Source organism: Balaenoptera ricei, chromosome 3 (assembly GCF_028023285.1).
Source record: "Balaenoptera ricei isolate mBalRic1 chromosome 3, mBalRic1.hap2, whole genome shotgun sequence".
Taxonomy (NCBI): domain Eukaryota; kingdom Metazoa; phylum Chordata; class Mammalia; order Artiodactyla; family Balaenopteridae; genus Balaenoptera; species Balaenoptera ricei.
The window spans coordinates 29,286,010-29,306,803 of NC_082641.1; the positions used below are offsets into that span (position 1 = coordinate 29,286,010).

Here is a 20,794-nt window from a genome sequence, read left to right on the forward strand (position 1 = left end):
ACTCGCTGTCATTTACAAACCCAGGTTCTGTCAGTGACTAATCATGTCTTCCCACCCAACTGAACCCAACTTTCCACTTGAGTATCTTATTAAAAGTTGGCTCTGCTTCTCGTTCACATTCAGAGGCTAAATGCTAATGACTTGTTGCTGCCAAACCCTGCTTTGGGGATTATCGCTTCTATGGAAGGCGCCAGAATGTTAACAGCTCAAGTGTGAGCATTAGACAAGGCTGGTCTCAGATGGCTTTTTTTTGGGTCATCTGTGACTGTCTACAACTCTCTCTTTCTTGCTTTCCTCTTCCTCCTTTCTTTCCTTCTTTCTTCATTTCTTAAGCAATGATGGTTCTGACCTAATTTCTGCTAACCTGCCTTTTCTGAACACTGAGACAAATCCTTTTATTAAGCGACATGTCTCAGACTCTGTGCCTTGTCTTGTGTTGATGAGGCTCTGATAATTGGTGGTATTTTCTTGGATGTTTACTACATGCTTCACATTTTGCTAGTGCTTTTACATATATCTCATTGACTCCTCACAGCCCATTTTACAGGTGGGATGATGGTACTGTTATCACATTTTTGTAAAGAGCTATTTTATTTTAGAAATACATATTGAAATATTTATGAATGAAATGATATGACATGAGATTTGCATCAAAATAATAATGGTAAGGGTGTAGATGAAACAAGGTTGTTTCGCATTCAAGTTAGACATGGTATTGGATACAAAGGATTTCATTGCGTTATTATTTTTCCTTTGTAAAGTGCGTATCTTTTAAATATATGTGTAGAAAAGTTCAGAGACGAAAAGATATAAATGAGATTTGCCTCAAAATAATCCAGTTGTGGCAGGGGAGGAGGTAGGGTGGGTGAGTTTATAGATAAAGATCTGTGACTTTGAGTTATTGTTGTTGGTTTTCTATTTGTTTTCTTTTTGTTTTAGCTAAAAAAGGTACTGTTTAATTCTTATCCTCTACTCATAAATAGTTCTTTTGCCTTGGCCAATATTTTAATAAACTTCTTTATGATGTTATTACACATGGCCTGAATTAAATAAAAAATTCATGGGAATAAAGCAACTAAGAAGTAAAAATATCTAGTTGTCACTTTTTTAATACATTTTTCAAAAACTGGATGTTTGTACCTTTTGACTGCCTTCATCTAGTTCCCCTTTTCCCAATCCCCTCACCTCTGGTAACCATAAATCTGATCTCTTTTTCTATGAGTTGTTTGGTTGGTTGGTTGGTTTTTGAAGTATAATTGACCTACAACACTGTTAGTTCCTATTACACAACATAGTGATTTGATATTTCTGTACATTCCAAAATGATCACAATGATAAGTCTAGTTACCATCTGTCACCATACAAAGATATTACATAGTTATTGACTATATTCCTCACGGTGTACACTTCATACCCCTGACTCATTTATTTTGCCACTGGAAGTTTGTACCTCTTAATCTCCCTCACTTATTTCTTTCCTCCCTCCACCCCCCTCCCCTCTGGCAACCACCTGTATCTGTAACTCTGTTTCTGTTTTGTTATGTTTGTTCATTTGTTTTTTAGATTCCACATATAAGTGAAATCATACAGTATTTGTCTCTGCCTGACTTATTTCACTTAGTGTAATACCCTCTAGGTTCGTCCATGTTGAAGCAAATGGCAAGATTTCATTCTTTTTTATGGCTGAGTAATACTCCATAATATATATATATACCACATCTTTATCCATTCATCTATTGATGGATAGCTATGATGCTTTCATATCTTGGCTATTGTATATAATGCTGCAGTGAACACTGGGGTGCATATATCTTTTCTAATTAGTGTTTTCATTTTCTTCAGATAAATACCCAGGAGTGGAATTGCTAGGTCATATGGTAGCTCTATTTTTAAATTTCTGAGGAATCTCCATACTGTTTTCCATAGAGTCTGCACCAATTAATATTCCCGCCAAAAGTGTGCTAAGGTTCCTTTCCTTTACGTCCTTGCCAGCACTTGTTCCTTGTTATCTTTTTGATAATAACCATTCTGACAGGTGTGACGTGATATCTCATTGTGGTTTTGATTTCCATTTCCCTGATGAGTGATGCTGAGCATCTTTTCATGTGCATGTTGACCATCTGTATGTCTTCTTTGGAAAAATGTCTATTCAGATCCTCTGCCCATTTTTTAATTGCTTTTTTTTTTTTTTTTGATGTTGAGTTGTATGAGTTCTTTGGATATTAACCCCTCATCAGATATACTGTTTGCAGATATCTTCCGTTCAGTAGATGGCTTTTTGTTTTGCTGATAGTTCTCTTTGCTGTGCAAAAGGTTTTTAGTTTGATTAGGTCCCATGTGTTTATTTTTGCTTTTGTTTCCCTTGCCTGAAGAGACATAGCCAAAAAAAAAAACATTGTTAAGATTGGCATCAAAGAGCATACTGCCTGTTTTCTTTTTATAGTTTCAGGTCTTACATTTAAGTCTTTAATCCATATTGAGTTGATTTTTGTATATGGTGTGAGAAAGTAGCCTAAATTGATTGTTTTGTGTGTAACTGTCCAGTTTTCCCAACACCATTTGTTGAAGAGACTGTCTTTTCCCCGTTGTATATTCTTGCCTCCTTTGTCATAGATTAATTGCCTGTATAAGTGTGGGCATATATGGCTGTCACCAGTGTCTGTGTCCCCAGGGTGAGCTCCAGCTGCCTCCTGCCTCTCCAGGATCAGCACCTGGGTCTGACCCAAGCTCCTTTCAAATTACTACTTCTGCCCTGGGTTCCAGAGCATGTGAGATTTTGTGTGAGCCTTTTAAGAGTGGAATCTCTGTTTCCCACAGCCCTCTGGCTCTCCCGAAAGTAAGCCCCGCTGACTTCAAAGCCAAACATTCTAGGGGCTCATCTTCCTGGTGCAGGGCCACTGGGCCAGGGAACCCAGTGTGGGGCTTGGACCCCCCACTCCTTGGGAAGAGACTTTGCAATTGTAATTATCCCCCTCTTTGAGGGTTACCCACCCAGGGCATGGGTCTTGACTATAGCACATCTCCGCCCCTCCTACCTGTCTCATTGTGGTTCCTCCTTTATATCTTTGGTTGTAGAAGATCTTTTCTACTAGTCTTCTGATATTTCATTAATAGTTGCTCTGTAAATAGCTGTAATTTTGGTGTGCCCTTGGAGGGGAGGTTGTTTCTACTCTGACATCTTCTCTAATCAAAACATTTTTTAAGGCTGAATTTGCCCTTATAAATATTTAATCTGATAATGTGCACAGAAACCTAATAGTTCTTCCTGTGGATGATCACACTCAAAATACCTAACACTGGGATCATTCAAGGTCCCAGTAGGAAACAGGTAGCACTCACATAGGATAATTGATGAGTGGTTAAGAAAGGAACTGTTTATACACATGTGGTCAGATTAAACCAGCAAGGCTGGAAAAGCAGCCCTGGCTAGTAACAGTGGGAAATATTTCACCACCACCACCACCCACACCTGAAGAGGCAAGGAGAGAAATCAGTTACCAAAACGCAGAAAGAGCTGCAGCTGTAGCTTTGGAAGAGCTGGCCCACAGAGCTGTGAACTTCACAGAGGAAGTAGAGGAAGGCAGCCAAGTCATCCATAGAACAGCATGTCGTGTTCATCAGAGCACATTTATCAACATGCAGTAGTGGCCTACAGTAATGCTTTGTTGTCACATGTGTCTGCAATTTCAATCCCCTATTAATATAGTGTGCAATCCAGAGGTAATCCAGGAAGCCTCGGAGTAGAAAAAATATAAAAAATATTACAGGGGGAAGAGGGTTAGTAACTCAGAGGGGCACATGAAGAGCTTCTGGGTTGCTGGCAGGAGATACGAGGAGGGATTTTGGGTCTCTGGCCAAGTTCTGTTTCTTCAGTATCAAAGTAAAAGGGGCGTGTTCCATTTGTGAAGTTTTAGCAGGCTATACAATTACGGTATGTGTAGCTTTCTTTATATATGTTGAACTTCAATCAAAACTTCTGTATCTATACATACTTTTATGTTTTGTGTGTGTGTGTGTGTGTGTGCACATGCACGTGTGCATGCGTGTGAGTGTGCTAATTACTAATCCTGGTACTTTTATCTTTAGCAAAAGATATGGCTGTCCAGATCATTTTGATTGAGTTCTCCCCAGTCATAGGAGATAGCAGAATGAATAGCTTAGAAGCAAACACATAGATATTAAGAAAAGAAGATAAATATTAATAAATATTAGGGCTTAATAATGCGGGGCATTTAGAGTCATAGCCTTGAAAGCGGAGTTCAATAATTGAGGCTCTTAATGGTGATATCATGTCCTCAAGAGCAATTTAATTATGTAACATATACTGTTACTAAAACTGGGGAGATTTTAGAAACCTTCCACTATGATTGAACAATTCACTGCTTAAAGATGAACTTTACTTATTGTAAAGTTAAGTTACCCCAACAATGCTGAAAACAGAGGTATTATTGTAGTGCCTTTTAGGGAGGTTCTTCGGGTTAAGCCGTATTTAATCAGGAATTCCATTTAAACAAGTCACCGCGTTCCCAAGTCATTCCAGATGATCAGAGTTTCACTGTAATGTGTAATCACCTACAGAGTGGATTTTGACTGTAAAGAAACATTACACATAAACTGCTGCACAAATGCAGAAATAGTCGGTGTGACCAGAGCCAGATAAGCTTTAATTTATCATTTTAAAGAATGTTAGAGCCAGAGGGACCATCAGATATCATCTGAGTCAATCCCCACATTTTACTGTGGAGGAAATTTAGGCTCAGAGAGGTTAAACTGACTTCCCAAAGATACATAGCTGATGTATGGCTGATTTGCAACCAGGACTGACCTATCCCCAATTGCTGACCTGCCCACCTTTACTCAGCCTAGCTCTCCAGAACAGAGGTGCTGGGTCAAGCTGACTTGGGTTTGAATCGGTTTAGCTCTTGGATTTGCTAGTTGAGTGTGACCCTGGGCCCCAGTGACAGGTCCTGTCCTATGAAAAAATATTGCCTGGGTATTAATTCAGAGGTACAGACACCAAGGTGCTGCATGGCAAGTATCTTGAGAAGTTAAGTCCCTAAGATAGAACTGAGGGAGGAGGAGAGCTGAGAGGATCCTTAACCTCCTTCTATAGGAAGGAGGCTGTGAAGAGGGAAGACCTCTGCAGTGGAGACCTTCCTGGGGTTTTTGCCTTCTCAGCCTCTGGGCCTGAATGCCCAGTGGAACTGTGCTTTCCTTCTGCCTGCAGAAGTGCTCTTTACTCCGGGATCTGTGGGGATAATGGGTATGGCATTTGGATGTTATCCCTTTCTACTGGCAAGTCTAAACATGCTGAGCGTGGTTTGTACTACCAAGTGTCATGGAATTCTGATGCCTAATTGTGGGCTTTCTTTAATGCTGTTTGCACCTGACTGAGTGTAGACACCTGCCATCTAATGGAGACGGTGTTAGGACTCACCTTACTTAAAAGGCTTTTATGAGAATGAAAAGAGATAATGTATTAAAGAGTAGTTGGCACACATTAGCCACTTAAAAGTTGTGTACAACTGTTGTTATTCAGCTAGAACACAGCAATGGATTTGACCTTGATGCTGTTCAAGAACCTTGACCATTGTTTGACTTAGACAGATTTCCCTTCATAGAGTGTATTACTTAAAAATAATGGCTTTAGTGAAAACACTAGACAGCAGAAAAAAAGTTGATAAATTACTTCTTATTTAGGAATCCGATCTAGTTGGGACTCTGGCTATTCTTTCCTAAAGGGACAAGGAATGTAGTTGTGTCTTACTTTTTTTCAAGCTTTGTCTTTACGTTGGAAGACCTAAGATCTAGCTCCTAATCCATTACTTAATGAAAAGTGTCAATGAGCAAATTATCAGACTGCTTTAAGCCTCCGTTTCCTCCTCTTTAAAATGAGGTTGATAATAATACCTACTCACAAGACGGTTGTGGAGCTTAAGTGAGAGAAATTGTACACAAAGAGGCAAAAACATGGTCAGAGATGAACTCTGAAGAGTGGAAATCTTCAGGAGATTATGTTACCTCTTTTCCAGTTTTCATCTTGCTGCTACAAAAGGACACGTGGAATGCCTCAGGGTCATGGTTACACATGGCGTGGATGTGACAGCCCAAGATACTGCCGGTATGTAGTCTTTTTCTCTTAAGTCAACAGGCCAGCCGGAAAGTAGGTATCACAAAGGTGATACATATTCATTGTGGAAAATGTGCAATCTATACAGATAAGCCAAAAGAAGAACATAGAGTCTACTCCATTGACCAGGCTCTGACATGGCTTCGTTATTCGTGCCTTTACAGGTGTTTTCATCTTATATGTGGTTAGTCAACTAGAGACTGTATGCTTTTTATCCCCCATTTAAAAATTTTATTTTCTAAGATTACATGTATGGACCAAGCACCTTTCCCTAATTTTTGTTTTTATGAATCATGGTATGAAGTGCTGAATGGAGTGAATTGTGTAGGCGCTCATTTTGTCAACTAGCTGAGTTGAGCTCTGTGGACAGAAGCCAGGATCCTAATGCGGACCAGTTGCCCATGGTCTGCACCCCTTACTGTGGTTTAGTGCATCTGAACCACCTGGGAACTGTAGGGGAGGAAGGGAGGGAGAGAAAGGGGCAAAGGAGAGGAAAGAAAAGAATAAACAGTGCACGCGCGCACACACACACAAAACCCCACGCATATATACCCAAATTCTACCTCCTGAAATTCAGGTTCCATTGTCCGAACGTTTCCAGCCAATTGGTATTTTTTGTAAAGCTCCCAGGTGATTCTAATGTGAAGCCAGTGTTGATAGATGATGATCAAGGCAAATAGAAGAGGAAGTGTAGTCTTGTCTTTTATGAACGTTGTTTTACAGGAAGGAGCCCCTGGGGTCTCCAGCCTGGGATTCTGCCCCTGTTGGCCACACCAAAAGATCAAAGCAGCTACTGATGGCTTTTCATTTCTCTATTGTACTTGAAAATCTGTCTTCTAATAGGCTTTTGGTAGTTTTTACTGGAACATAAAATCAGTCTATTTCATAGTTTTTATTTAGGCTTTTCATTAATCCGTAATGGATCACTTTCCCTTCCCCAAATCACTGACCCCTCACAGTAGTCATCTTGGGGGCAGATTAGTCAATCAGGTATTGTGAAAATATAATTATTTCAAAATATGGCTGGAACACTTGTGTTTTGGAATTGTTTTCATAAAGGCTGTGGCATTAAAAAGAAATAATCTCAGTGTTTGGGGACCTTTATTCTTTGAGAATAGATTTGTTTTTTTAGGACAGGCCAAGAGCCACTTGAAGTCAAGTCAGGTGAATGACGTGTCAACCTGGTAAAACCATTTTTGGTCAAAAATAGTGAGTGATTGAAGTAACCGAATGATTTTCCTGAGCAGTGCCACAGAAAGCTCCAGAAAAATATTTTGAGAAATGGCAATACCAATATAAGAAAGAATGGTTTCCCTAAGTGACCACCTTGAAGGAAACACTAATTTATGTTGCTAATTAAAATCACCTTTAATCCCAAGACCCAGTTTTTTTTTTTTTAAAGTTTATTGTTACTACTTTTAAAGTTGTACCACATACACTTAGAGCAGTATGAGTGGCTAGAGTCCCCTTGATGAAACATATGTCCTCTTAAGTAGACAGGGTTTCTTCTCTAAGAAAATCATAATCTAGAAGAATTTTCTTAGAGTGAATATATTTGAGCTGTAATACAGTTTTGTTTAACTGCATTTGATGTTAAAAAAATAGATTAGACAGGAATCTGGTTATTTCCATCATAACCAAACATCTCTCCCCCATGTTTTTATTAAAGGGAAAAAATGTTTCTTTAATACATGCTCATTGTAGAAAATTTGGGAAATACAAAAAACTACCAAGAAGATAACCGGTGCTTCTACTCCAAGAAGAAAAAAATTTTACTGTTTAGCTATATTTCCTACCAGATTTTTATGGCACATTTTTACATAGTTGAGATCACATTATATAATTAAAACCTGCCTTTAAAAAAAAAAAAAGATTACCATGATCATTTTCTGCACTAAAAGCTTTTAAGAAGCGTAGTTTTTTTGGCCATCTAACACTACGTGGGCAGAGTTTGTGTTTACTACCAGAGCCCTCACTCAGTTTCTGAGAGTCTGGGGAGTCGGGCAGTGAGACCTGGACACCCCAGCGCAGGTCCCTCTTCCTTGCCAGCTGAGATGGCAGTGCCCTTCAAGAAGCTGGAGGGGAGGACTTCCCTGGCGGTCCAGTGGTTAAGACTGCGCTTCCACTGCAGGGAGCATGGGTTCAACCCCTGGTCGGGGAACTAAGATCCCATGTGCTGCAAGACGTGGCCAAAAAAAAAAAGAAGCTGGAGGGGACACTGCAGACCCATCCTGGATGCTTCTCTGGGCTGGTCAGTGGGAACTGCCACAGCCCATTTGTTTCAACTCTGATTGAAACTGGTAGAATCCACAGCACTTTGTAGCCCCAGAACATCGTCCAAACATCCCATGAGTTGGAAATGTCTCAGAGCTGCTGGTCACTTCCCTCCTGCCTGACGTTTTTAACAATGAGGTCAGCACTCTGGTCCTTGGGCTTATTGTTTTACTTTAGTCTGAGTGAGGCACTGACTTCTTGTGATTTCTTGAAAACATGCAAAGGGAACACAGGAACAAAAGAAGGAAAAGCGACATGGATAAATTTGCATAGAGAGTCTGTTGTGTTATGTAGAACAACACTTCTCAAACTTTTTTCTGTTACAATGAACCAGATAAACGTGATGGCCTTTACTGCTCACATCCTTCCTGTCGGCTATATCACCCACTCCCATCTCTCCCTCTCAAGAACACGTATCAGAATCCAAGGGAAGGACAAGGACATAAGTCACTGTGCTTTAGTGGTTGTCATTTGCCCAAAACATTTGACGAATGAATGAATTAAATGGCTCCGCTCTCATAGGTGCTGTCTTTTCAGTAGTAAACCTACCTGAAGTTTTGCCGTATTATTACTAAGATATAGTCGTCTTCAATCCCAACAGCCACTGAGAACTCGTATGAAAATCTATTACCATAAATCCAACTGCCCTATAGAGTTTCTGAAAAGAACCTGCTTTCAAAATATATCGTTACACTGACCCTTTTAATTCTTTTTATCCACAAAGTCTACAGGATGATTTTAAACTGGTGATTGGATTTAAGTTCAGAAGCAAAGGGTTTTTAGCATCTATTTCTTTATCAACTATCCTTCCACATAAAATGCTTGGAAGTCCGACCAGAGTATTTTTTTTTAAATTTATTTTATTTTATTTTTATTTTTAGCTACATTGGGTCTTCGTTGCTGTGTGCGGGCTTTCTGTAGTTGTGGAGAGCGGGGGCTACTCTTCGTTGTGGTGCGCGGGCTTCTCATTGCGGTGGCTTCTCCCGTTGCAGAGCACGGGCTCTAGAGCACGGGCTCAGTAGTTGCGGTGCATGGGCTTAGCTGCTCCGCGGCATGTGGGATCCTCCCAGACCAGGGCTCGAACCCGTGTCCCCTGCACTGGCAGGCGGATTCTTAACCACTGTGCCACTAGCGAAGCCCCTGACCAGAGACTTTTCATAAGTGCTTTACAAACACTCTTAGGAGCAGAACACTGTCAGAAGATAAGGCCTTGGGTATAGTACAATACATCTCAATAATCATTTTAGATGGCCTTTGAGGCTTAGGTGAGATGATACGTGTGGGCATCTTAACGCCCAGCACACAGTGAGCGCTCACTGCATTTGGCTCCTATTTTATGATGATTATTGCTACTTCATCCACATCACCTTTATTCTCTTTCACACATCAGGCTTTTGCAGAGGTTTCACATCTTAAAAAAAAAAAAAATTGTGATCATCACCAAGCCAAATACTTTCGTAGTACAAATCAGAAAAGAAATTCCAAAACTGGCAGAAGCTCATGACTCATGTTTTTGGTTTGGGGGGTTCCCCCCATTCCTTATTGCCTGTTTGCCAAACAACGCCATAGGCATATATATAGCAATCAGCTGGCAAAGTCCACACCTAAACCCATAGCGCTGACTCTGAACAGGGCCTGCGTAATTGTCCAGCACCTCTCGTTGCTTTGTTTGCTCTTGTTCTTCACTGATGTAGGAAGTGACATTTCTGTCTGTTTCTTTAGAAATCACTTCTCCCAGGTTTCTAGGCTTTTTTTTTTTTTTTTTAATGGCTGCAGTTAGCACCTGGGAGGATAAGATTGGATTAAACAGAAGCATTTACAGAAGATTGAAGAAGACCAAAGAATCTTCTGTTTGTTATCAGTGCTCATCTGAAGCATGAGCTTTCAGACTCCCTTTATTAGCAAGCGTATGCATTTGACACAGTGTGATCCAGTGGCTTAAACAAGGTAGACTTTTCTGTCTCTCAGTTGAAAGTCCCAAATTGGTATGGCAGCTTGGCTCCACACCAAGGGACCCAGACTCCTGTTGCTGCACCATCCAGGGTGTTGCCTTGGTCCTAATGGCCCAGGATGGCTCCCCCGAGTCTGCATCGCAGTCACAGTGGGCAGAAGGGCAAGCCCAGCCCACAGAGTGATCTGTGGCCACACCTGGCTTTAAGGGCAGCTGGGAATTCTGGGCAGCAAATTACCCAATTAAAAATAGAGAAGGTTTTGCTGTAGAAGGAGGTGGAAACAGATTGAAGGATGATGTGCAATTTCCGTCACACTCCCATATCTTAAATTTTCCCTGATTACTTTGCACACAAAACTTCTTTTCTCATAGAAGAAGAGAGGCTTAGGAAAGTGAGAACTGAAGTATGGAAATACCATAATTCACAGAGGTCTCAGGAGGGGGACACTTGAGAACCCTTACTCTTTTCTAGGGTTTCAGGTGCTGGTTTAGCTTTTGTTTGGATTTCTGGGTGGCCCTCCATTCCATTATGCCCCTAATCCCACTCACATATGGCACCATGTGAAGACACAGATGGTAATATTCATCTTAAAATTCAGGCACTTGAGAGAATGGGTCATTTAAAAGGTTAATTGCAAATTATAGCCCACTAAGTGTATTTCGTATTTTCATTTGGATTGAAGGCAAACCAAGAAACGATTGTATGATTTATAGTCCTTTATTTGCTGTTCACGCATGTGTATGGGATGTCAGGAGGGCCAACCGTATACAGTTGATCAGCATGACCTGGCCATGAAAATATTTCAGATGATACACCCACACACAAAAAAATCTTTTGATTCTATATAAAACAATATGCACAGCTACTTTGTGGAGATTAAGGGATAATTCAAAACTCTATTTAATAGTAAGAATGGTTATTAGAAATCTCCTCTATATATGTATGTGTGTTTGTGTGAAACTGAATCACTTTGCTGTACACCAGAAGCTAACACAACATTGCAAATCAACTATACTTCAATAAAAAAAAAGACAAATTTTTTTTAATGATTTTTTATTGAAATATAGTTGATTTACAATATTGTGGGGTCTTCTTTTTTTAACTTTTATTTTATATTGGGGTATAGTTGATTAACCATGTTGTGTTAGTTTCAGGCATACAGCAAAGTGATTCAGTTATACTATACATGTATCTATTCTTTTTAATAAATAAAATTAAAAAAAGGAATTACATCTTTTATACCCTGATCTCTCCCCTGGAACTATAACTAGGTGAATAGACTTCTGCTTCAATGATTAAAAACTTGATGTAAAGATAAGCATTTCTAAGAACAGTGTTGTTTAAATATATTTGAAGTTGTAAATAAGAAACAAATTAATTTATACTTTTATTGTTTATATTCAGCATTCTGAAACTCTGGTTCTTAAATAGATATTTTAAACCTTATCTAGTCGAGTATCATTTAATTCTCTTTCTTTTTCTAAATGTCTCCATATTATAATCTGAAACTATAATTTCTCAAACTTCAGCCTTTTGGTGCTTGTTTGTCATCTCTTTGTGTCTTATGACCTCATTGGTTTAAAAATTTGTCACCTACACTTGAAGACTGTGTTCTCAGTCCCATCAGTAGTTCCTCCACTCTATGAGTGAGTTCTTCTCTGTTTCAGCAGCAATCTTAAATCACTGAATAAATGGTTGTTGTCTGAGGTAGGTTGGAGGATGGTGTTCGTGGCTACAATGGCTAGGTCATCCTTCTTAGACTCTTTCAATAACAGGATTCTTAAACCTCCTGGAATAGCCCACGACTCTTGACTTATAAATAGCCCTGGTCTGCTTATTGAGTTCTGCTGAGATGCACTTGAATTAGGGTTTCCCTGTTATTTTCCTATAGGGAAGTTGCTTCCTGATATTCCAGACAGATCCACAGCTGAGTGGGGGCCAGACTTATGCACTGGCTCGTTTCAGTGAGGTTCTGTCACTAATATAATATATTCTCTTCAGAAAATGTTGCATTTGGAAAGAGAATTTTGTTTTAATGGTAGCAGTGAGAGACATCTCACTCCAGTGTCATGTTGTCCAGGGAATGATGCATCATTTGAATTTTGAGACTTTTAAGTGAAAAATGCTTTTGTGCTCCTGGTTAGTAAAACACATCACAAGGCCAAGGAATAAGACAATTTTGTTTCTCTAGAAACACAGCGCTCACTTCCAGGTATGACTAGAACACTTGGAGTGAAAAATAAAAGCCTGTTATTTATTTTATGATGAATTGCTTAAATCTCCCTACCCTCTTGTCTTTGGAGAACTGTGCCTTTTTCCAGTGGGTGCTATTTATGTAGAAGAGCTTTTGTCCACGGGGTAGACAAAAGTTAAGGCATTGCATACACGACATAAACAGTCTTCTACTTACAATCAGGATGGGTTCCAGAAGTTCATCTGTAAGGCATTTGTTTAAAACACAGAATGTGCTTGTCCTTAGAAACACTGGAATAAATGATGGTTGAGGGCCAGGCTAACCCACCAAAACCTATTTAACGCATAATGTAACTGAAATCACTATTGTGTGTTATACATCCTGAAAGGAGGGGGTCTCCTGCAGTAAAAGGAGGAAGGGGAAGAGAAGATCTTTGTCTTCCTGCTTCCAAGGGTCTCAGTCCCTCATCTCCTGACCTTCCTCATCCTCATCCATTTGGGAGGAGGTCAAAGGATTCCTTGCCTCAGTGTTCTACCCCCATCAATTAACTCCCCTCACACATACCCTGAAAATCTCTGTGCAGCTACTCAGAAAAGAAGGAATCTGATCTTTTGACCTCACACATGCTTTTGTGCAGCTCACTGTGGTCCTAAAACCTTCTAATTTTAAATATGCTATTTCCTAGCCATATGATAACCTAATAATTAGTGGATTTCTGGTCAGTGTTATTATAAAGACTAATTCAGAAAGGAGAAATGGTATTTGGAGACTGGACCACCATATAATAGAAGCTGTTCCTCTAAGCCAGGGGTTCTCAACCGGGGGTGATTCCCACCCATCCAGGGGATATTTGGCAATGTCTGGGGACATTTCTGATTGTCCCAACTGGACGTCCAGTGGGTAGAGGCCAGAGATGCTACTCACCATCCTATAGTACATAGGACCACCTGACCAGCTTCAAATGTCAAGAGCAGTAAGGCTGAAAAACATGCTTTAAGCCTGTTATGGCTTAAAGTATGGGTTGCTTACAGGTGTTACATTGGGGGTATCTTGGTCAAACAGTTTACAAATGCAGGATTTAGGAGTTTCCTAGGTGTATTGGGTTGGCTGGCAGTGGTAACTTTGGTTCCCTCCCTCCAAATCCCCCTCCGCAGACATCTGTAGTGGACATACCCTCTAATTCAAATTCACAAATGTGTATCGAGAGCCTATTATGTGCCAGCAGTGCTGTAGGCTCTTGGGATATAGAGTTTATATTCTAGTGGGGAAAGAAGAGCAGTTAGACATAAGAGTGTGTGTGTGTGTGTGTGTGTGTGTGTGTGTGTGTGTGTGTGTAGGGAGAGAGGAGTGGGGTGGAAAGGGAGAGTTGAAGGTTCTGGGTGCTATGAAGGATAAAAGAATGAAGCAGGAAGTAGGGATAAAAGAGGTAGGGGAGGAACTGGAATTTTAAGTGGTGAGGTCAGGAAAGGTCTCATCCAGAAGACCGTGTTTCAGTGGTGTTTCAGTGGCATCCGAGGGAGGTAAGAGGGCAAGCTGGGTGGTTATCTTAGAGGAGGAGGGTCCAGGCCAAGCAAAGAGTAATTTGCCAGGGCCCTGGGGTGGGAACCTGCTGGTCTGGTAGGGCTGCCTCTAAGCCCCTCTTCCATAGAAACTCTATGGGCCCATTCGGTGGTAGCGGGGAGGGACCTGGGTATAGCATTAAAATTTCCTAAAGTAATCTGGCCACAGAAACATCAGAGAGTCTCATGTTGTTGTAATGTTCTGTGAAGGGAGCGTGAAGAGATGCTACTTTGCTAGTGTGTTGTTTTTATAACCCTTTTCCTTCTTCCATGTAAGAACTTGGGGCATCTGAACTCCAGGTAATTTCCATACAGAGCTGGAGCACATTTGGGGGAGGGAGAAACGAGAGGTGGAAGTGGGGTTTCGTGCGGGCGTTTGGTGTGCCCCCTGCTGGCTCGCTGGCTGCCTTTGCTGGGTTCCTGGGCCAGTGGCAGTCGTGGCCTGGTGTGACTGTTATGGACGCGGGGCGTCTGGCACCCATGCTGACAGCTGAAAGCAGAGCTTCCAAGGTGCATACCAGGAGTCCACCGCAAGCTTCTAGCCCAGAGCTTGATTGTACCCCAGGAGGACAGCAGCTGGCATGGCCTCTGAACGTTATCCGGGGGACAGGATGCTCTGTGTCCTCCCCACTTCTGTCACACTGAACTTCGCAGAGAAGAAGTTGAGGCCTCATTCTCAAGAGGAACAATTCCGTCTTTGTCGGAGAACAATTTATTTCCTCATAGTTGTCTTCATTTCAGAGATAAGAGATTAAAAAACATTTTTTTTTAATCCATTTAGGACACAGTGCTTTGCACCTTGCAGCCAAGAACAGCCACCATGAATGCATCAAGAAGCTCCTTCAGGTAAAGTGGAACAACAGAAAATTATAAATGCATCATTTTTAAAATTTGAAAGTAACCTTGTGTGTGAAAGAACAAACACATACACACATACTCCTTCAAATATTGTCCCAGAACCTGGGTTTCCTAAGAAGCTTCATTATAACCAAGGAGAAGATTATTTCCATAGCAGTTGCGCTGGTAGAGAAGAGGATCCTAATAAAAATTTGGAGTGTCTTTCTGGGATCCAGCCCTTTTCTCCGCTTTATATTCAGCTCTTTTTTTCTTATTGGAAGGACTTGTACCCTTTACATAGTCAGCTTGAAAAAAAAATTTCATGCTGTTGGAGATCCTTATAATACAGGATCTCCAGTATCCTAGTATTTATGCTCTCTCAGTCATTAGTAGAATGCAGCTTTTCTTGATAAGCAAAATTTCACCCACTGTTTCCTTGTGTGTAATTTGATGAGCCTTTAGTTCTTAGCTTTTGTTCAAGTTCTTGGTTTTATTCTTCTTTATAATTTTAGGTCAACTCCCTGGTTTGATAACCTTGCCAGGAAGTTTATAATGATTGCTTCGGGTGACTTCCGTATATCTTTAAAGATGAATAGTTTGTGAAATCCCAATAGCAGTTTGCACAGTAACTTCCAGCTGTTGCCAGTCAAAATGCAAGCTGGCTGTTTTCAGGAAGAGCACACAGCAATAAAATATGTGTTTGGAGTAATGTCTGTTCTCTTGAGCTGTTGTCCCGGCCTTCCTGAGCATTGTTTGGGACGCAGCATCTTGCTTTAATTTGGCTTTGCAATTCTAATGCAGCAATATGGGCACATTCTTCAACTTGTCCTGGCCTGTCGATCACACAGCTTCTTGTCTTGCATGACCTGATGCAAGCTACCACCAATGCCAGCAATGCTTAACCTTAACAGGTCTTTGAAGTGAAATTCAAGAAACATAGGTCAACATCTGTGATGATGATGATGATGATGATTTATTTTTTTTTAAAGATTTATTGATTGATTGATTGATTGATTGCTATGTTGGGTCTTCGTTTCTGTGTGAGGGCTTTCTCTAGTTGCGGCAAGCGGGGGCCACTCTTCTTCGCGGGACACGGGCCTCTCACTATCGCGGCCTCTCTTGTTGCGGAGCACAGGCTGCAGACGCGCAGGCTCAGTAGTTGTGGCTCACGGGCCTAGTTGCTCTGTGGCATGTGGGATCCTCCCAGACCAGGGCTCGAACCCGTGTCCCCTGCATTAGCAGGCAGATTCTCAACCACTGCGCCACCGGGGAAGCCCGATGATGATTTTTATTCTGAGGCTCCTCTCTAAAGACAGTTACAATAGAACTTTTCTTCCCTGCCTCTACACCCATGGTCTTAACCTTAAATTTTTGTTTAACTTATTTGTATTTTAAATCTCCATTCCCATCCTGGCTTGGCTAGCCAGACTTTGCATCTGGCTCTGATTTGAAGGAAGAATGAACTTGACAAGCTGGAAATCCTCATGGGCAAGGACCAGATATTCTAGCCTCTAATGTAATTTTATATCTGGTTATGCAAATGGATTGGTTTTTCCCTGGAATCTTTGAAGCCTTTAAACAGTTCCTTGTGCTGTTCTAAAATTAGGCCAAAACATGGTAAGCTGTAACGTGATCTCTATTCTTCTTACCACTGAAGGGCAGACAAACATTTCCAACATTGCCTGCTCTCCGCAAATTGTCTGAATTCTGTTCCTCTTTCTGGATAGTTGTTAAAACTGGAGGTTTTGACGGCCTCCTAATGGGCTGCTTACCTTGGGTCCTGCACCCCTCTGGTAACTGCTTCACTCCTCATCTGGGCGACCCATGCCCTCCGTGATGGGGCCACTGCCATCTCGTGCGCCCCTCACCCTGCGCCCTCTCTCTCCGGCCTTTTGCTCTTACTATCTGTCTGCTGGAGAGACTTCCCTTCTCCAGTGGCTACCATTTCAAAGTTCCCACCTCCTTAAGGCAATGGGCACAAAGAAAGCCTTGTGAGAGTCTTCAAATGAACTCTCCCCCTCCCCCGAGAGCCCACCACTCCCCCCAACTCTCTCTTGTAGCAAGTGGTCCCTGGGCACCATGCACCTTGTCAAGCAGTGAGTATTTACTCACAGAGCAGCCCCTATCCTGCTGGAGCTTGCCATCTGGTAAACGAAGACAGAAATACACATGACCGATTGCACATCACTGGGAAGAAAACTAACAGAGTATTGTGAGAGGGGAGTGAGGGGGGATGTTCAGGAAGGCCCCGGGGAGGAGGTGTTATTTAAGCTGAGTACTCAGCGGGGCAGAGAGCCAAGGGGAGAGCATTCCAAGCAGACAGAACAACAAGTACAAGAGGCCTGAGGTAGGAAAGTCACTAACTAGCCGGGGAGGAAAGCAAGCCAGTGGGTGGGCTGGGGGCAAAGCGAATGAGGAGCAGAAAGAAGGGCCCAGGGGACTTCCCTGGCGGTCCAGTGGTTGAGACCCTGCGCTTCCACTGCAGGGGGCGTGGGTAATCTCTGGTCAGGGATTCCGCATGCCGTGCAGGGAGGCCACCAAAAAAAAAAAAAAAAAAAAAGAAGGGCCCAGGTTGCAGCCTTGTGTGTCACGATGGGCAGACAGTGATTCCTCAAAGTACAGTGTGGAACTGTGGAGGACTTTGAAGTAAAGAACAACACTGCCAGTTTGGAAGTTCACTCGATTTGTGTAGAGAATTGACTAAAGAACTGAGGACAGCCAGGTGGCCCTCAAGGCTGTCCAGGTGAGCAGGTGTTGGCTCAGACCAGGTGGTGACAGTGGAGAAAGAGAGGAGAGTAGATCGGGGTGTGTTTTGGGGACAGAATTGACAGGACGTGGTGGTAGGTTAGACGTGGCAGGAGGAAGAGGAGAAGAAATCAAGGATGACTCAGTGGTTTCTGGCTCAGTGACTAGACCGATGATAGCGCCGTTGACAGAGGCAGGGACGGCTCGGGAGGATCCGGCTGCGTGTCGGGGAGGGGAAACCAGAAGTGTTGGCTGTGCTGCGTTTCAGACGTCAGGCGGAAATGTGAAATAGGCTATGGGTTGTCAAGCCGGGGGCTCAAGAGATGCCATCTGCTGTGTACAGATATGAACACTGGCTGTAGCCCAGCCTGTCTGGCTTTGAATCCTGGCTCTGCCACTTACTGTGACCCGAGCAAATTACTAACTTCTTTGTACCTCAGTTTCCTCATCTGTAAATGGGGGTAATAACAGTATCTAACTAGGATTGTCAAGAGCCTTAAAACAATTCTTTGAACAGTGCCCGGCACATACTAATAGCCAATACTTACACACTAGTGTTGTCACTGTTAAGATATACACTCGGGAAGCAGTAGCTGCTAGATGGGATTTCGAGCCATGGGTGTGGGTGAGATCACCGAGGGAGAGAGCTTAGAGAAAGAACACCCAGGAGCCCCACAGTTTTATGTTTGGCTAAAGGGGCAGGCGTGGCCAGAGCAGGGGTGGGGGGGGGGGGAAGCAAGATCGGATGGGCGAGGCAGGGCTCTAGGGGCTGAGAGGAGAGAGTGTTTGGAGAAGAGGGAGGGGATTGCCGGGGAGAGGTGGGTAAGAGGAGGGCAAGCATGTTTGCCGTCGTTGGAAACACGAAGGTGGCTGGCCACTTGGATCAGGGCCATCCCTGTGGAGTCTTGAGGGCAGACGCCCAACTGCAGTGCGTCCAGGAATAAATGGGAGACGAGGAAACATGGCTTGTGTGGGACAGTTCTTAACAGGAAGTTGGTTTTGTGATGGGGGATAGAGAATTAGGGCAGGAAATGGGGGGAAAGGTGGGATCAAGATGAGAAATCCTAGAGCATGTTTGTTAGCTGGTGGGGATGATCTGTTGGTGACAGAGTTGATGGAAGAGAGAGGGGACGGTCAAAGCAGCCAAGAGGTGACGGTTCACCTGTGTCATGATTACTTGGAGATGGGTCTCCCTCCCCATGAGACCCTGGGCCCCTGGAGCACAGCAGTTGGGACTTATTCATGTTTATTATACTTTTCTTAGGAAGTTGCATCATAGCTTGCAGGAAAAGGATGAACTGAATAGAACTGAATTCTATTATACGCATTTATTGATTTTTGTCTTACAGTCTAAATGCCCAGCCGAAAGTATCGACAGCTCTGGGAAAACAGCTTTACATTATGCAGGTAATTTTCATTCTCTTATTTGTCTTCTTCTGCCATGAGAAACAGTAAGTGTTCGTTTTCCTTATTTAAGCCATTAACCTTACCATTGTTATTCCTGATGCCATTTTCTGTCATCCTTCCTAGACATCATTCCCATTTTCCTCAGTTTGCAAATTGTGTAGGGTTTTACAGAGGAATACAGCTAGAATTTGTCAATCGCCTGCCAAACAACTAGTAAAAATTGTCCTGGTTATTATATTTTAATTAACGTGAGGTTCTTGTTTAAGAGATATTCATGAGCATTTGTAGATTTCAGGTAATGTGTGATACAGATTTTTTTTACTTGGGAATCAAAAGGAACATCATTCAGTTTTATTTATCAACATTTGGTTTTACTATCTGTCACACAGTTTCAAGTGACAAAGACATTGGTACTGAAGTCCAGGATGATGAGATTTGCAAATTTCTTTTAGTGCTAGTTGTGGAAAAGCTAAGTCCCACGAGAAGCTAAACCAAAGGTTTGCCTAAAGGCAACAACTGGCAAGCACTGCCTTTAGGTCTGGTTGACACTGAAATTAAACAGTAATTTAAAACACCACTTACTTAACCATTCTGACATCATTTCTCTTCAATGCAACGTGTGCAAACTGGGTGGAAGGTGAACTTTTCCATCATAGAAGTGTTTGATGCCCCTGGCTGTGAGAGTAGCTTTGTGATTGCCTGTGGTTTCTGTGTCTTCCTTCTCTCAGCTGCACAGGGCTGCCTTCAAGCTGTGCAGGTTCTTTGCGAGCACAAAAGCCCCATAAACCTCAAGGATTTGGTAAGTACCAGGTGACCACTAGAGGTGCAGATGGACACTGGTTTCTAGAGCACCATGGGCTACTTCTGGGAGTCACGAAGACCTTAGAGACCCAAGCATTTGGTAAAAGTCTGTTGCTTTCCGACCTAGATCCTCTTGTGCAAAACAGATTTAAGTATTATCCCCGTGGGGTCCTTAAACCGTTAATAAGACGTTTTGCAGCATGCACTTCCTGTGTTTGTTTCTAAGGATAGACACGTGGCTTACCATCAACCTAAATACTAATAAGGCTTAATTTCTTGATTTTTATAAATAAAAAATAAGTCTAAATAGAAGTTCTATTTCTTTTTGCACCCCATATATTACCTTTGGTACTAGGGTTTTCCAATTTTAAAGACCACTTGTAGCCTATTTTGACCTTGCTGGGCTATTTTGAGAATAAACTGACATGCCTATTGCTCCTGATTATAGGGTTAAATTTCCTGCTGTAGCATGGGACTTGGCATGTGTAAGTTATACCTGATGGGGACATTGCGAAGTGAGCATTTAGAATCTGTAAATCACGCTCCCTGAATCTCGGTACTTTATAACCAGAAAGTATTATAACTTCACAGAGATGATTTTCTGGAAATTCTGAAGTTCAACTTTGAGTGGATACTTAATCTTTAAGCAGCAATTGTATTTTTAAATATCCCCATGTTAAAATAATTGGATATATTGTAACTTTTCTTTTCCTTTGCCTATTTGAATACGTCCACCTTAAAATTACTGTCGACCCCATTTGTGGGGTATGTTCAAGGCAAGAGCAGAATAAAAGCCTCTCTTTATGGTTTACATAATTTGAGTCAGACCCCACTTCAAACTAAGATTCTGGAAATTGTCACCTATAAATTCTTCTAGTATTTTTTTTTTTCATTC

The 20,794-nt window shown here is 42.0% G+C and overlaps 1 protein-coding gene across 9 annotated transcripts in view; it reads left to right on the forward strand.

Annotated features, from left to right (window-relative positions):
* The window catches only part of RAI14 (retinoic acid induced 14), a 150,314-nt gene that overhangs the window by 110,435 nt on the left and 19,085 nt on the right, over positions 1 to 20,794 (forward strand). For 8 of the 9 annotated variants that reach the window (XM_059916199.1, XM_059916200.1, XM_059916201.1 and 5 more), the window contains 4 exons: positions 6,033 to 6,121; positions 14,891 to 14,955; positions 19,041 to 19,098; positions 19,827 to 19,897. In XM_059916199.1, coding sequence (XP_059772182.1) covers positions 6,033 to 6,121; positions 14,891 to 14,955; positions 19,041 to 19,098; positions 19,827 to 19,897 — 283 coding nt within the window. The remainder of the gene's footprint in view (positions 1 to 6,032; positions 6,122 to 14,890; positions 14,956 to 19,040; positions 19,099 to 19,826; positions 19,898 to 20,794) is intronic. The other variant, XM_059916205.1, reaches the window with a different exon arrangement.